This window comes from Drosophila eugracilis, unplaced genomic scaffold (assembly GCF_018153835.1).
Source record: "Drosophila eugracilis isolate 14026-0451.02 unplaced genomic scaffold, ASM1815383v1 contig_974, whole genome shotgun sequence".
In the NCBI taxonomy this organism is placed as follows: Eukaryota; Metazoa; Arthropoda; class Insecta; order Diptera; family Drosophilidae; genus Drosophila; species Drosophila eugracilis.
The window spans coordinates 107,377-122,272 of record NW_024573893.1 but is presented as its reverse complement, the minus strand read 5'-3'; the positions used below and the strand labels follow the sequence as shown (position 1 = coordinate 122,272).

Genomic DNA, 14,896 nt, shown 5'->3' with positions numbered 1-14,896 from the left:
GATAATGAATTTTCTGGTTCCGCCCATCTCCGGTTGAAAAAGTGTATGCGCATCCCTGGTCAAAAGAGGAAATCACGCGCTTTCCAACACTGCCACCAATGCCACTTCGTCATTTTTTCAGTCGCCATTGTTCTCGTTCTCGGCCGTCGAATTTGTGGAAATAAACCTATTTCCCATTTAAATTCGCTGCAATACATACAATAGTGAGCTGCTAAACACAAAACAAACCGAGTGCGTGTCGTTTTTCAGTAATTCGCAGAGCACAAGTCGATCTAAAACGGTCAAAACAGCAGCCAGTCCAGAAGACCAGAAATCGAATATTTGTTCGTGGCAAATATATAATCTTGTGAAAAAGCCAGAAAATGTCATCTGTGAATCCGGAATAGTAAGTCGTCACACGCAGTTATGCGCATTAATTTGGATTAAAAGTAGTGACTTTTTACGGAATGGCTTCTACGCCTGGCCTTCGATAATAGTTTCTTTTATTTTTTCTGCGACGTCATTTCTGCTACGTTTCATTCCATTCATCATCGAGCAGAGCAGCCCCACTCCCTTTGCTCTTCGCCTTTGTTGGCAACTTCAAAAAACAGACGATTCGCTAAAAAAAAAACAAAAAATAGTCTCAGACCTGACAACCGCCCCAATCCAGAAACCTAAATCAAAAGTATGTGTTCCCAAACAGAGATTTTAATAAAATGCATACACACGACGGGCGGGGAGCGATAATCTCTTTAATTGTTGCTGCTTTCCGACTCAGAATCAGCTATATATATATATATATATATAGTCAAATCCCAGTAGACGAGCTAAGTCTCTGGGCGGATGAGTCACCTGCGTTGAAAGCGTTTCCCACCCCCAGCACAGCGCTACGTAATCAAAGGCCATTCCAGTTCCACTTAATTGCTTTCTCTCACTTTACGGCAATTAAATCTAAACCGATCTTGATTCGTAAAGTTTGGAAACTCTCCTCCAAAAGCCAGCATATGTAAAATATACATGTATATGTAGAAGATTTTAACATTATCACACATCATTCAAAAATTGGGGGTTGATGTCGGACATAACGCGATAAGATAAAGTCTAAAGCAAACCGGTTTTATGCATATGATTCGTTCTCTGAATAGACTTATTAACCCATCCTTGTTTTGTTTATTAATCAGGAATTCGTTTACTTATTTTAAATCCCCAATTGTTTTCTCCCAGTTCATCTTGGACGTTGAACTTTGTATCTTGTATATCTGTATCTCATATATAGAGTTTAATTATTTATCTTTTCCACAGCGACTATCTCTTTAAACTGCTGCTCATTGGAGACTCGGGCGTCGGAAAGTCCTGTCTTTTGCTGCGATTTGCCGATGACACATATACAGAGAGCTATATCAGCACAATCGGAGTAGACTTCGTAAGTCAGCTAGAACGTTGTGAAAATTATTTTTGCCTTACTCATAAAACCCTTATCTTACAGAAAATCAGGACCATAGAACTTGACGGAAAGACTATTAAACTGCAAATCGTAAGCATAAATAATGGGTAGCCAATACACTTCAGATCTAATTTGCGTACTTACAGTGGGATACTGCTGGCCAGGAGCGCTTCCGCACCATCACGTCGTCATATTATAGGGGCGCCCATGGTATCATCGTCGTATACGATTGCACGGACCAGGAGTCATTCAACAATGTAAAGCAATGGCTAGAGGAGATCGAGCGTTACGCCTGTGAGAATGTCAACAAGTTGCTGGTGGGCAACAAGAGCGACTTGACCACCAAGAAGGTCGTTGACCACACCACAGCTGCGGTGCGTATATTGCTGGGTTAAAAGGGAAAATAACAGGTATATACTGAATACGAATTTTGTTTTCGATTCTGCAGGAGTACGCTGCCCAGTTAGGCATTCCATTCCTTGAAACTTCGGCCAAGAGTGCCACCAACGTGGAGCAGGCCTTCATGACGATGGCGGCCGAGATCAAGAATCGCGTCGGGCCGCCGTCCAGCGCCACCGACAACGCTAGCAAAGTGAAAATCGATCAAGGACGTCCAGTGGAAAACACCAAATCCGGTTGCTGCTGAATAACTCTGATTGTGAATCATTATTTTATTATACAATTAAACAAAATTTAAATATAATAAATTAAAACGGAAACCACACAATAATAATAAAACAAAAGCGAAAACGATGGCGAAACAACAAAATCGTAATTATAATAACTAATTCTGTAATAACAATAATGATGAGGAATGACGAGTAGTGCGTTTGTATGATCCTAACCGTGATCCAATTCGATAAACACTTTAAGCAAATATGTATTAGGTACGTAGCCAACCAGATCCAGAATTCAGACATCCCCAAACACTCACACTCACACATAAACACAAAAAGGACATCGATCCTGATACTAACCGTCTTTCTGATTTCAGCAGTTCAGTTCATAAGTAGTGCAAAGCAAGCAAATTCGGTGTAGCAATTAACTTAATATAACTCTAACCTACAGTAAGAAGTTACCTATCACTGCAGCGCGAAACGATACCGATACCGAAACAAATATGTACTATTAACTACACTTTAATTGAGCGGAGGCGACGGCAAGAGCAATTATACTTGTACTGTGTCAGCTACTACTTACCACTATGTATACATATTTATGTGTTTAAATTACAAATACAATTTTCTAAACATATTATCTCTAGCGAACACGCTCGCCACTTGTCTCTGTCATATTGAAATTTTATGTAAATCGAAAGGAACCCAAAACCGAACGAACATTTTTAGAATTAACATCGAGCGATTGTGTGTTTATATTTTCGTGTGACGCAAGGGATTTTTTTAGGCACATAATTAGTGTAAAATATGACAACATAGCGATGAAGTTTAATAAAAATTATTGCGTGAGCGTATATAAATTGAAAGGTTTGGGATCAAGGACACCAGTATACACTTTAGTTTCGGTTTTCACTTTCGCCCGAATTTGAATCTTAATTTCGCTTAAGTCTAATAAAATCAATCTGTACCGATGCCTATAAACGTTTTGTTTTATTCCTCAATTTTGGGCAGGCTCCAAAAACTTAAGTGAAGGCCGGAACAAATCCGCACAAACCCAAACGATCTTGGTTTACACTACATGAAGTGTAAGCCGATTGTAATGACTGATATTTATACCCATTACTCGTAAAGTAAGAGGGTATATTAGATTCATTGAAAAGTATGTAACAGGTAGAAGGAAACGTTTTCGACCCTATAAAGTATATATATTCTTGATCAGTATCAATAGCGAAGTCAATTAAGCAATGTCCGTCCGTCCGTATGAACGCTGAGATCTCAGGAACTATAAGAGATACACAGTTGAGATTAATCGGGCAGATTCTTGAGGTCCCTACGCAGCGCCAGTTTCAGTTCAGTATCCTACCACGCCCACTCTAACGCCCACAAATCACGAAAAACTAAATTAAGTATGTATAATCTTGAGATGCCAGCTCATCTTATGGTCCAGCCGCACCCAGCCCACTTTTACGGAACTATAAGAGCTAGAAAGTTAGGGTAAGGACTACCACCACAAAACGCTGAAAACTGTGGCGTCCGTCATATTATAGTGGATGTCTTCGTTTGACCTGGTATAAAATATTTTCGTCAATATGTATCGATTTAGCAAAGATTTTTCAAATCGAAACATTATTTCGCTATTTATGAAGATATTTATGTTATAAGGCCAGAGTGACGTAACTCAACATGGTTTTTCTGACAATAGGTGGCGCTTTGTGAATTTCCACTAGAAAAATTGATTGTATAAAACAGTAACAGGTATCTTATAGTCGCGGCACTCGGCTTCTTTCTTATTCTTGTTTTTCAAAGTACGAATATAAAATATGAGCATTTTTTTAATAATTAGTTTATAAAAATAAAGGAACAACTTCAACTGTTAAAAAAATTTCCTTATGATATTTAAGAAATACTTTCAAATGATGATTATATATCATGATGATATATTTTTTAAACCAAAAGTCCGCAATTTTTATTTATCGATTTTTTAACTAATCATATTTTAAATAGAATTTTAAAATTAATTGAAAGAAAAAAATTACATTTGACGCTTGGGAAATTTCCACTAGCAAAATGAATATTTTAAAATTGTGTAAAACAGTAACGGGTATCTTATAGTCGCGGCACTCGACTATAGCGTTTCCTCTTGTTTTTTACTGATTAACTAGCTGAGATAGCTCCATGGTGAAGCGTAGTCTTGCCTTCGTTTATTTCAACAAAATGCTAGTTTTAGCTACGGAAAAAGTGCAAGAAACGATCTTTTGTCGAGCGGCTAGGTCAAATCTATGAGGGTATTCGAAAACGTGGTTGTTTTTGCACATCTCAGAAACAATAATATGTATCAATGTCATAGAATGATATAAAATTATAATAAAGCGGAATATTATTATTTTACTAATTTTTTTTAATAAAAATTAAAAAAAATATATAATTCTTTAAATTTTTTTAGACTTTTTAGAGATTACCATTTGTATATATTCTTAAAATTTTTTTAATTCTTTTTTAGATGAAAATTATTTCCGTTATTTATCAAAAGATATATAAAATTAAAAAAAGTTTGCAATTTTTAATGGTTTCAAAAACATCTTCTCTAGCGTTTATTGACTTCTTCTGAGGTACTTCAGTCTTTACAACAAAATTTCTTCTAAAACTATGACTATTTGCTGTTGGAATTCAACTAAATACTTAAACGGTGGCCGGCAGTAATGGGTTCGAAGGATTCGTAGGTTGGTTTTCAGATTTTGCTGGCTCGTCGCTCCTGCAGGCATGCAGTAGTAACGGTGGCAGCTGTTGTACCAATGATGGCAGCTCCCAGGATGCCCCGTTCCCGTTCGCTCAAGCCTGAAACGGACAAGCTATTGCTGCGCCACGTCGACGAGGATGTTGTGCGATCCGTGCCAGAGGAGGTGGATATGGAGTTGATAAGGAAGGTGGCCTCGCGGCGAAGAGTTCGACGTGGATGCCGAGCAGTGGACGATCCCGCCAACGTAGCTCCCTCCTCGGCATCTTGTTCTTGACGCCTGGACGTGTTTCGCCCACTTCCTCCTGCTGTTGGATTTTGCCTCTGATGGTAATGGTGTCGATGATGGTGATGAGGCCGCTGTCCCAGACAAGTGAGCAACAGCCTCCAGAAACCACTGCGAAACTTGGAGGACATTAGGTTGTACAGAATTGGGTTCATAGCCGAGTTCAAGATAGAGCATAAAGCGCGAGAAGTACAACAGATTGTAGTAACCGGCAATGCCCAGGTTCTCGACATCCTCAGCGCTAGCTAAGATCACCCACAGAGTAAAGGCTCGGAAGGGCAGCAGGCAAACAAAAAAGCTGGACACAACGGCCACCAGCATAAAGATCACCTGCTTGCGGTGCTTCCTCATCCCATTGCTCTGCTGGTGGCTATTGCCCTTGGAGCTGGGCACCTGCGATGAGTTACTGGTTGTTCCACCAGCCGGCTGCTGTGGTTGCGGAGAGGTCGGTCTGTGAAAGGCATTGTTTGGACGAAGTAACTTGTAGGCGATTGCCGCATACAAGAGTACCAGAATGCCAAAAGGCAGAAAGAAGAACACCGTGATGCTGCCCACAAAGTAGAAGATCGGCCAAAAGCCATCGGCGGCGGTAGTGCAAACGGGGGCGTCGGTTCCATCGCCGTAGGGTTCCACGCTGTAGCTGGATATCGCGATGATGGGACTGTAAAAATCATATTTTTCGTATTAGTTTGAATCCAGCACTCAGTCGCTGGTGTTGTCTGCAAAGTTTTAACGCGCTGCGGGCAGGAAACAAACAAATATTTAAAAGCTACTCAACGGCTAACTACTGGAAAAGTTTCGGGGGCGAAGCACTCAACTTAATCACATAGCGGAAACGGAAACGGCAACGTCTGCTCATACTCATCATACTCGCAGGACTGTGTGGGTTCTAGCTACTTTTGTACTTTACAAAACGAATGAAGTCTACGTCATAGGGCTACGAAAACAAATTAAAAAGCTACGCATACGGTACGAAAACGTATATTTACAGAGACTCAGGGACATTTGTCCGGTTTCCTTAGAATTATATAAATTACATTGCTGTTCACAAAATGATTAGAGATTCCGGTTGGATGGGGTAATGTTGAAAAAAGCCGATTCCTTTGACCCGTCATGAGTTGTCATAAAAAATTTATTTACTTACAAACTCTTTGCTCTTTTCGTCTGTGTTTGGGTGTGTGAGCGTGTGCGGATGTGTATTTTTTCGTATTTATAAGCAGAGTATACATGTATATAAGTACGTTTGTATAAATATATAAATATTAATATTTAGCTAGTAGTGTGTGTATGTGTATGTACAACTGTGTTTACATGTGAACATTGTGTGCATATTGAGCTAAGCTTTTTACTTGAGCCGCCGCCAAGTAGGCAACAGTTTTTTCGGACATCCGGTGATGGCCGCCCGTGTAATGGCGACCATTTTGTCCGGTCCGCAACATGGCCGGCTTACGGAAACTATTTCAATACACCTAAATCATGTTTATCCGCCCGCCTTGATGGGTTACCCGAACGCATATTAAGCCATTTCCATTTCCCATCCCAGTCCAGTTCAGTCCTCCTCCTATTTGAACGACCGCCGCTTAATGGCTTACCCCCAATCCATATCTGGACTCCAAACTCTGACCAGTAGTTGTAGTGCTGTTTGGCTACCGTTGCTGTTATTTATCTTTGGCACATTCATTCGAGTTTAATAGCCCGAAAAATTGATTGTTTTTTGTACGGAAATGTCCAAGGCGGCGGCCCAAGTTCGATTCGGGATTCTCGGGAGCTGTCAACGGCTGACTGAAATCGATTATGCCTGCCAAAAGCGTTCAGGAAGCGATTTGTGTTTGCCAGGAATCAGGATCAGCGTCATCGACACATTCCAGCCAAGTGAAGCGAGTGTGTAAACGGGTTACAGGCAATTTTTCACGCCCATCTCGCTTAGGGGGGATTTTCGTGACCAGCTTCTTCGGGGCGATTTACTATTCCCTCAACTCTAGGTAGATTTTCCCAACCTTTTGTTTGGATTTTCCCTTCATTTAGCTCCATTCTCTCCACGGCCTCCTCGTCGAAACTTATTTGCGGTTTGTGGCGTCGCGGTTGCTGGTTTCTCATGGTCATAAACCGACTATCACTCACTCTTCTGGCCATTCCCTTGCCCAAAACAGAATGTTGCAACATGGCCATGGCCTCCAGATCATTGCCACATGGCATCTGCATCTCAATCTTCAAGCGGGTGCGACTGATATCTTCGCTGCAGCGACGATTGGAGCTCCGCGACAGGATACTGGAATTGGTGGCTGCAGTGGCATTAGAGGAATTTGTATTCGTATTCGTATTGGTTCCCATTCCTAGTGTCAAGGTGCCACTACGTCCCCGAGAAGAGTTCTCCTTCCTTCTCCCTAAAGTAACCAAGTGAAGCAGTAAACTTCCAGCATCCTGACAAAGTCGCTTGAAACCCCTTCGAAACTTTGTTGACATCAGGTTATAAAGAATCGGATTCATGGCGGAATTGAGATACAGCATTATCCTGCAGAAGTAGAGCAGGCTGTAGTAGCGCACCAAACCCAGATCGTGAAGCGTCTGGTCCGTGCTGAGGATGATCCACAATGTAAGGACTCGGAAGGGCAAAAGGCAGACGAAGAAGGACAGCACCACGGCGCCGAGCATTAGGACCACCTGCTTGCGGGCCTTCAGACTAAGTTCCGGCTTTGTGGGACGGGCTCGCAGCATGGCTGCCCGGTTGGACACTAGGTTCCGAGCGATGATGCCGTACAGCACCACCAGGGTCACAAACGGCACAACGAAGAACACAGAAATGGTCATCAGGAAGAAGGCGAGCGTCCAATCGGTGATGGCCTGGGTTAGGCACACGGCCACCGACGATCCATCAATGTACTCGGCCAGCTTGTACTCGGCCACCCACAGAATGGGGCTGCTTGAGGGAATCGCAGAGTTGGGAGAAAAAGCAAACAAGAAACGTAATCAGGTGGCGGGGTCACCGGGGAAGTGGATAATGGATAATGGATTCGGGTGGAAATTTGGGGTAAAGGCCAAGAGCGGCAGGAAAAAATAAAAGGATTTTGAAGACAGGAAGAGAGTTGATTAAGATGAACCAATGACGATGAACGAAAGGTTAACCTAGTTTGGTATGAAGTTCAAGTCTCTAATGAACCTGACTGACTTTTAACCGATTTTCATGACCTGATTGTTTTGATTAGTTTTTTATTACTTGGGGTGAGACGCGTAAATTAAACTTCAAGCGTAGATCACAGATAAACGCAGTTATCTGTTCTTCTGACATTGCATACGTTTCTGTAGTATAATTGGAGTAATATATAATCGTATTATTTTTTCAAAGCTTAAAAATTCTATTTTTAAAGTGTAAAAAATGTTGTGAACTTTTATTCGTTCAAAGCAAGAAATAAATACAAAAAATCAAAATTTGCTCAAGGAATTTACAAAGAATTTTAAAAGACATTCAAACGGCAGATTACAAATTTGTATATATGTAAAATATATTTTTACAATTTAACTCAAACCAAATAAACCAAATAAAGATTCAATCATTCATCAACACGATTAAAGTTTACTTACATGGAGATTAATAATAAAATGACAGTTGATGGTGGAACATTTTTATCTAAGCATTCATTTTCTTTTGACTTTGTAAATATTTCCACCAAACAAACGAGTTTAAATACTCGTTTGTTTTGAGTAACCCGAACCACAGATTAAACAGTTCCCCCGACCAATCATCTCTGGCTAGACCGAAAGATATGACAGTCAACAGGCGGTGGCTGTATTTTTTTTCTGACGATGATCCGGGCACTTGGACGTGCGTCAGCGATTTGCCCCGCCCTCGCATTTCCCATAGCTGCGCCCATGGGCGTCCAATGGCGCGTCGGTTTGAATGTGTTTAAAATGTTTGTTCGCTTCTTTTGGCCTTCAGCTTCTTGTGTAGCGTAATTAATGGGTCTCGGCCTGGAGGCGGGTGTCCTGTGGACCCAATTCCCGACCATGACCCCACCACCCGGCCAACTGCTCTGCTACTGAACTACCAAAACTGCCGGACGAGGGGGTCAGTGGCCGGCTCGACAATGTGCTGTTTATTTCATTGTTATGGACGCGGCAAGATTTGCAAAATTAAAAAGGGTCGCCGGTCGTCCTTGGACGAAGCGTACAATAATAAAGTGTCAATGAAATGAAATCCATGATAGCGGACATCGGTGCTTATTAAAGATGACAGGGCGCTGATAAAGGGAAGCTCCAAGTTGGACAAAAGCCGCCCGGAACTTGAGGCCAATGAGGATGTCAATGGGAATGTGATGATGATGTGAGGAGAGGAGCAGAGATGGAGAAGAAATAGTAGGAATGGAAATGGAATAGATAGGCAACAGTCGCAGTTTAGCATGTAAATGGACATGCCGATGGCACACAAAAGGCCAAACACCAAGACCAGAAATTCCACAACATAATGGAAAATAAACAAAACGGAAGAAATGTGGAAAACCCAGAAACAAAACACAAATCATTAAAATGACGGCGATTGACACTTATAATTAATGAGCGAGGAACTGAATGCTTGAATGGCCGAAATGAATAAATGGAAATAAGCCATAAAAACTAGATCTAACCAAGATAAAATATTTGTATATAAAAATATGTATATATAGGACTACCAACACCAGAGAGCATGCAATGAAGCAAGTGGACCAAGTACGATATCCGAAATAATAATGCTAATGTCTAATTAAATTTAAGAAAATGTAGGATCTGGATTCGGGGGTTCACTGCACTGTCTCCAGATGGAACCGACCGCTTACCTCGTAAAGAGCGCAGCAATGCCCCAGGCCAGAACGCAGATGAGGATGGCCCGCCCCTTGGTGCAGACGTAGCCGGCCTTTAATGGCTCGCAGATTGCGTAATAGCGCTCGAACGAGATGGCCAGGATGGTCAGCACGCTGGCATGGGCCACAGTCAGCTCCACGAACGGCACAGCCTTGCCTGGAGAAAGCAGTTAATTAGGTTGGGGAAAATAAACAGAACAGAATAGCACTTGGAGCGGGAACCACTCACACATCTCGTGCCCGAGGACCCAGGTCTCTGGGCGGGTGTTGACCTCCACGAGTACGGTGGGTGTGCAGACGAGCAGGACCAGCAAGTCGGCGATGCTCAGGTTGGTGAGGAAGATGTTCGTCGAGTTGCGCATATCCTTCGTCTTCACAATCACGATGGGCACCTGCAACGGAGTGGATTTAAGATTTGACAGTCCTAAGGAGCTCTTCACTCATATAATCCTGGGTACTGTGTGCAACCAGCTGGTGCTATTCACTCAAGTTAATCTTATTTTGTTTTAATTTAAATGAATAAACTTAACTTGAATATTTTAAAATCCAACCTACATAGCAATCAAAGATTTTGTTAACATTACCATTAAACACATTTTATTTAAAGGAAATTCCTATTAACTTTCCCATAAATAATACAAAAGAGGTAACTATTTTATATCTTTTTTTGTGATTAAAGAGCTGCCTAATTTATTATATTAATGGATTTTACACACAATAAAAAGTTTGCTTTACATAAAAAGGGTGAATCACCCTGTGCGCCCTTGAGGCAATTTCCAAATGAATTAATTTCAATTATAAATGCTTTTGCCTATTTTTCTTTATAGAAGAGAAGGACTCACCATCACATTGCCCACCACGCCGAGCAGCATGATGACTATGCAGAAGAACATGGCGGTTGTGCGGATATACGATGGAATCTGTGGCAGCATCTGCTCAGCATCGGCATCGTCCTTGGCAGTTGATGTTGTTGCCTCTGCTGCTCTTTCTGTTTCTGTGGCTTCTTCATCAGATGTTGCTGCGGCTGCTGATGTTGCTGCTGTGGTGGAGTTGGCCTGGTGGTCAAATCCTGCGGCTGGAATACGATGAGTTGCGTGGTGTGGGCCATGGCCGCCACTAGGAGCGCCACGGGATATCCCAGCCTGCTGCTGCGACGACGTGGTTGCTGTTGCGCTGGATGTTGCTGCTGCGGGGAGTGCATCTTGGGCCTGGAGCAGGACAGCAGGCCGGAGCAAAAGCAGGAGCAAGAGCCACAGGCAGATCCTCGGGCCTACGCCAATGCTGGTCAGCCGTGGAAGCTGCCCAATCCTGGCCACAGCGACGCCGTGGCTGCCCCTTAGCAATGTCGGTGTCCTCGTCGTCCTGCAGCACTCGAAGTGTATGTCTCGCAATGGGAATCACAGGGACAACATTATCGAAGCTGACTGGATCCGGGAATGGATTGGGGTGCTGCCGCCACCGCCCGCTGTTCAATTAAGTGGGTTACGAGGGCCTGTCCAGCCCAAATCCGTTGTAATTGCCCGCCCGGCAAGTTTATGCTCACACTTAAATACGCGCTAATGAAATTAAGTTGTCCAACGGCTTCTCGGATACTCTTCTACCGCCGCATTTGGTCGCATTAAACAAATCAATCAGTGGGGCTTTGCGGTTGTCGTCCGCGGCCTCAAGTGGCTGAAACGGCAATAGGATTAGCATTTAAGTGTCTTGCCCAGGATCAGGAAATAACCGGCCATTGACCAGGCCGGCTAACTAACGATAATGAATGAAAAGTTCATTAGGCGCTGTCATTTACATAACATTAGAGCATCCGGCCCCCAGCACACAATCATCTCCTCTCCACCATAAACAAGCTCATCATCCGCCCTCGGGACTCTTGGCCAAACGGGACTCGACCGAAGAACCACGACGACAGAGGCATGGGTTTAATTGTCAGCAGGGTGCTTCTTAAGCTCCACACCTACCTAGCTTAGTTTATATTAAAATGGTTTGAAATAAATCCCCTAATTGTCTTAGAGCTTAAGTTCTCTATTAAAACAATTTTATTATTTTTAATAATCGTTTTTAAGTTCAGTTACCTTCCCTTTTGTTATGTCGCAGTAAATGTTCGTTCTAATAGTACTAAAGCTTTGTCTTCACAATGGTTATTAATGTCAACTTCGGACCAATTCAATAATATAAATCGTACACTATATCACTATTAAAATAAGAAACAGCAGTACACACTAGGATATTTTTAGTAGGAAACTTCCCTCCGAAAATTAATATTTTTTACTTAAAACTATAATATTAACATACTCAATAAAACGTTTTCCCATTAGATTCTAACCAGAATAGCCATACTTGGACTCTAAGGACCTTACCCTAATACAAATATAATAGTTCACGATAACTATTAACTACATGCTTTCCATTCGATCCCTTAAACACCGCTCCTGACTTGTGTGTTTGCTTCCAATCTCGGGTGACAGGGTCGTCCGGCAGACAGCGATTATCGCCGATGGCGTCTGCTGCTCATCTCCATCCTCATCAGCCGAATGAGGATGGCTGTTGTCAGCCAAATGGCTTTATTAAATCCCCATCTTTGCGGCGCGCAACTCGCTTAATTATATTATGCTCATACAGAGCGACGCACACACAGCCGAGGATGTGGACATGGACAGAGCCATGGACACTTGGACGTATAAACAGAGGCTTCCGGTGTTTGTTTGCGATTGAGTTGGTGAGCGGGTAAAGAGAGTGGGGATGTAGGTGTGTAGGGTCACCCTGGGCAGCGCCATTTTGATTAATTTGATAAATTCATTATGCGCACACCATATTGGCCAGCTTCTGGGGTTTGTTCCTGTCCGGATGCTTTTGACTATGTGTCTGCATCTCGTTCGTTTTTTCCCTCTGCCAAGCTGTGTTTGCAAGCTCTGTTTATTGTGGCCCAGGATTTGGGATGGGGTTGTGGGTTCATTGTCCCCCAAATGACATAACAAGGCAGTTTGTGTCACATTCGGGTTGAAAATGCGACTTTAACGATGCCGAGCGAAGGATTAGCCCAGCTGACGAGGCCTGGGCTCTGCTCTCTATTGGCCATTTTGCTGGGCGTAATTGTTTCGAAAGTTTCGAGTTGGTCATGTAGAAAGACAAATGAATCGTTTCAAACTTTTGGTTTGGAGAGCTGTGGCCATGGCCATCAATATGGCCACTGGGTTGGACGACAGGACACCAGGACTACACCAGAAACCAACAAAATATGGGCATATTTGTGTGTGTTTGTGTGTGTGTAGCCAACAACTGCCGCCACAAACATGCGAGGCTTGCATGTAAATCTGAAAACGGTTTATGGTTTCGGCCGAAATCCCAGCTTCTCGAGTGCTGAGCGGCCATTTGATGGATAACTTGGGGCCTGACTGTGGGCATGTGCAAAAATATACAAGTTACAGACTCACACGGAAGAAAATAAAGAATATTTATGTTATGATGGTATCAGCGGTGCCTGAAAGTATGCAATTAAGTATTGTATTTGGGACACTCGTTTTCGTATGATATTTACAGAAAGAAAACTCCTTTATTTCCTTCGAAAATTATTTGAAAATCACACAGGATATTTTCCTTTTTGGGTTCCTCTAAATATAAAATATAAATCATTCAAGACAATTATTCAAGTGGCTTGGATGTCACCCCCGTAAGAGGGCATTTATTTGAAGTTGATAGAATGACATTTCTTTGTGTGTACAGCATTTTCGTATAATTTTTTGGCTGAGATTTGAATAAGGTTTGAAGCGGCTGGCGATAATGGAAATTGAGCGTTTTGGCCTGCATCTTGGATGTGTGGGAGTGTGTGTGCGGGGGGCCGAGTGGATTTGCGTGTATACAAGGTCTCGCATGTGTATGTGTGTGGATGTGTAGCGTTTTTTATGGTATTTAAGATTGAACGGAATTTATTGCTGACACCCTAATAAAATTAACATTGAAATGGCAATTTGAGGCGGCAATAAGAATCAGCAGCAGAAGTAGCTCCAGCATCCAGTTTCAGTATTAGTATCAAAATCGGTAGCGGGAAAGTCATAGCAAGTAGTCACACCCTCGAACACACGCATATCTAATCAATTTATCGTTCAATAATAGTCAAGCCAGTGGATATATGGGATGGTTATGGGTGGATGTGCCTTAGCAGCCACTTTGACAAATCGCTAAGCGTGAAAAAAGGCAAACGAACGAGTGGGTGTCGAAAAAATTAAAGCCCAGCCGTCAAAGTGATTTCGAAGTTTCTGGCAGAGTATTTCAGCTCCTTCAGCAGCTCAAATGTCCCGCGGAAAGCGGTCTAAAACACATTTATTTTCCCCCAAAGCAACCGCATCCTGTGACCGTGGCTATGTTTCGCTTTTTTTCGCCAAGGGTGTCGCACGCTAAATAAATTGAAATGACTTCGTAATTGTATTTGTGACTCTGGCTAAATTAATCTAACTAGTTCGCATGCCGGATCAGCGCTCGTGTGGAACCAATGGGAGAAGGAAAAACAGCATCGGCATCAACATCCATCGCCAACGCCAGCTCCAACGTTAGAAAAGCGAACAAAGAGCCGTAAAACCAAAAGCTTGTTTTTCAATTGAACCAACCCAAAGTAGCCAAAGTGGATGTTTCGGCCAACAGGGTCGGTGGGGTGGCAAATTGCTTTTGTGATGGAAACCCTCGAAATCCAAAATTGACATGTCGATGGTCATGTCCCACAGTCATGTCCCTTTAATTGACCATTGAATGGCAATTAAGGCAGAAGCTATTTTTGGGTTCACGCTAGTTGGAGTGCAATAGCTTCGGACCCCTTTCTCTCCTGAATTAGCCACATTAGTAAGGGCTAAAAGTTCTGAAATATGTTTGTGTATTTTTGGGGTTAAGAAAATACAAACAACAAATATACACAGAAAAAAAATATTCCAAAAGTCATTTTTCAAAAGCGCCATTAGATTAAATACCAAACTCCATGTTAAAACCCATTACAATATTAATTTTGTGATTTAA

The 14,896-nt window shown here is 42.4% G+C and overlaps 3 protein-coding genes across 3 annotated transcripts; 1 reads left to right on the top strand and 2 right to left on the bottom strand.

Moving 5' to 3' along the window:
• Window positions 1–85: 85 nt before the first annotated feature.
• On the top strand, window positions 86–3,021 carry LOC108110206 (ras-related protein Rab-1A). Its single transcript, XM_017219182.2, has 5 exons — window positions 86–385; window positions 1,282–1,402; window positions 1,466–1,513; window positions 1,570–1,797; window positions 1,872–3,021. Exons 1-5 carry the CDS (start codon window positions 363–365, stop codon window positions 2,067–2,069), a joined length of 618 nt encoding a protein of 205 aa, XP_017074671.1. The 5' UTR covers window positions 86–362; the 3' UTR covers window positions 2,070–3,021.
• Window positions 3,022–4,658: 1,637 nt separating this feature from the next.
• Window positions 4,659–5,306, bottom strand: LOC121530551 (galanin receptor type 3-like). Its single transcript, XM_041819809.1, has one exon. The coding sequence runs from the start codon at window positions 5,291–5,293 to the stop codon at window positions 4,769–4,771; it is 525 nt and encodes a 174-aa protein (XP_041675743.1). The 5' UTR covers window positions 5,294–5,306; the 3' UTR covers window positions 4,659–4,768.
• A 921-nt stretch (window positions 5,307–6,227) lies between these two features.
• Window positions 6,228–11,289, bottom strand: LOC108110255 (growth hormone secretagogue receptor type 1). The gene is made up of 4 exons (XM_017219243.2): window positions 10,735–11,289; window positions 10,122–10,284; window positions 9,869–10,049; window positions 6,228–7,977 (listed from the first exon to the last, which is right to left on the bottom strand). Exons 1-4 carry the CDS (start codon window positions 10,822–10,824, stop codon window positions 6,984–6,986), a joined length of 1,428 nt encoding a protein of 475 aa, XP_017074732.2. The 5' UTR covers window positions 10,825–11,289; the 3' UTR covers window positions 6,228–6,983.
• Between the last annotated feature and the right edge of the window lie 3,607 nt (window positions 11,290–14,896).

Excerpts from the sequence above, each read along its gene's own strand:
- LOC108110206 (XM_017219182.2), top strand. The coding sequence starts at position 363 with ATGTCATCTGTGAATCCGGAATA. Across the intron at positions 386-1,281 it reads TCATCTGTGAATCCGGAATA|CGACTATCTCTTTAAACTGC; the intron begins GTAAGTCGTCAC and ends TCTTTTCCACAG. Across the intron at positions 1,514-1,569 it reads AGACTATTAAACTGCAAATC|TGGGATACTGCTGGCCAGGA; the intron begins GTAAGCATAAAT and ends GCGTACTTACAG.
- LOC121530551 (XM_041819809.1), bottom strand. The coding sequence starts at position 5,293 with ATGTCGAGAACCTGGGCATTGCCGGTTACTACAATCTGTTGTACTTCT.
- LOC108110255 (XM_017219243.2), bottom strand. The coding sequence starts at position 10,824 with ATGCTGCCACAGATTCCATCGTATATCCGCACAACCGCCATGTTCTTC. Across the intron at positions 10,050-10,121 it reads GGTCCTCGGGCACGAGATGT|GCAAGGCTGTGCCGTTCGTG; the intron begins GTGAGTGGTTCC and ends TGCTTTCTCCAG. Across the intron at positions 7,978-9,868 it reads ATTGCTGCGCTCTTTACGAG|CCCCATTCTGTGGGTGGCCG; the intron begins GTAAGCGGTCGG and ends TCCCTCAAGCAG.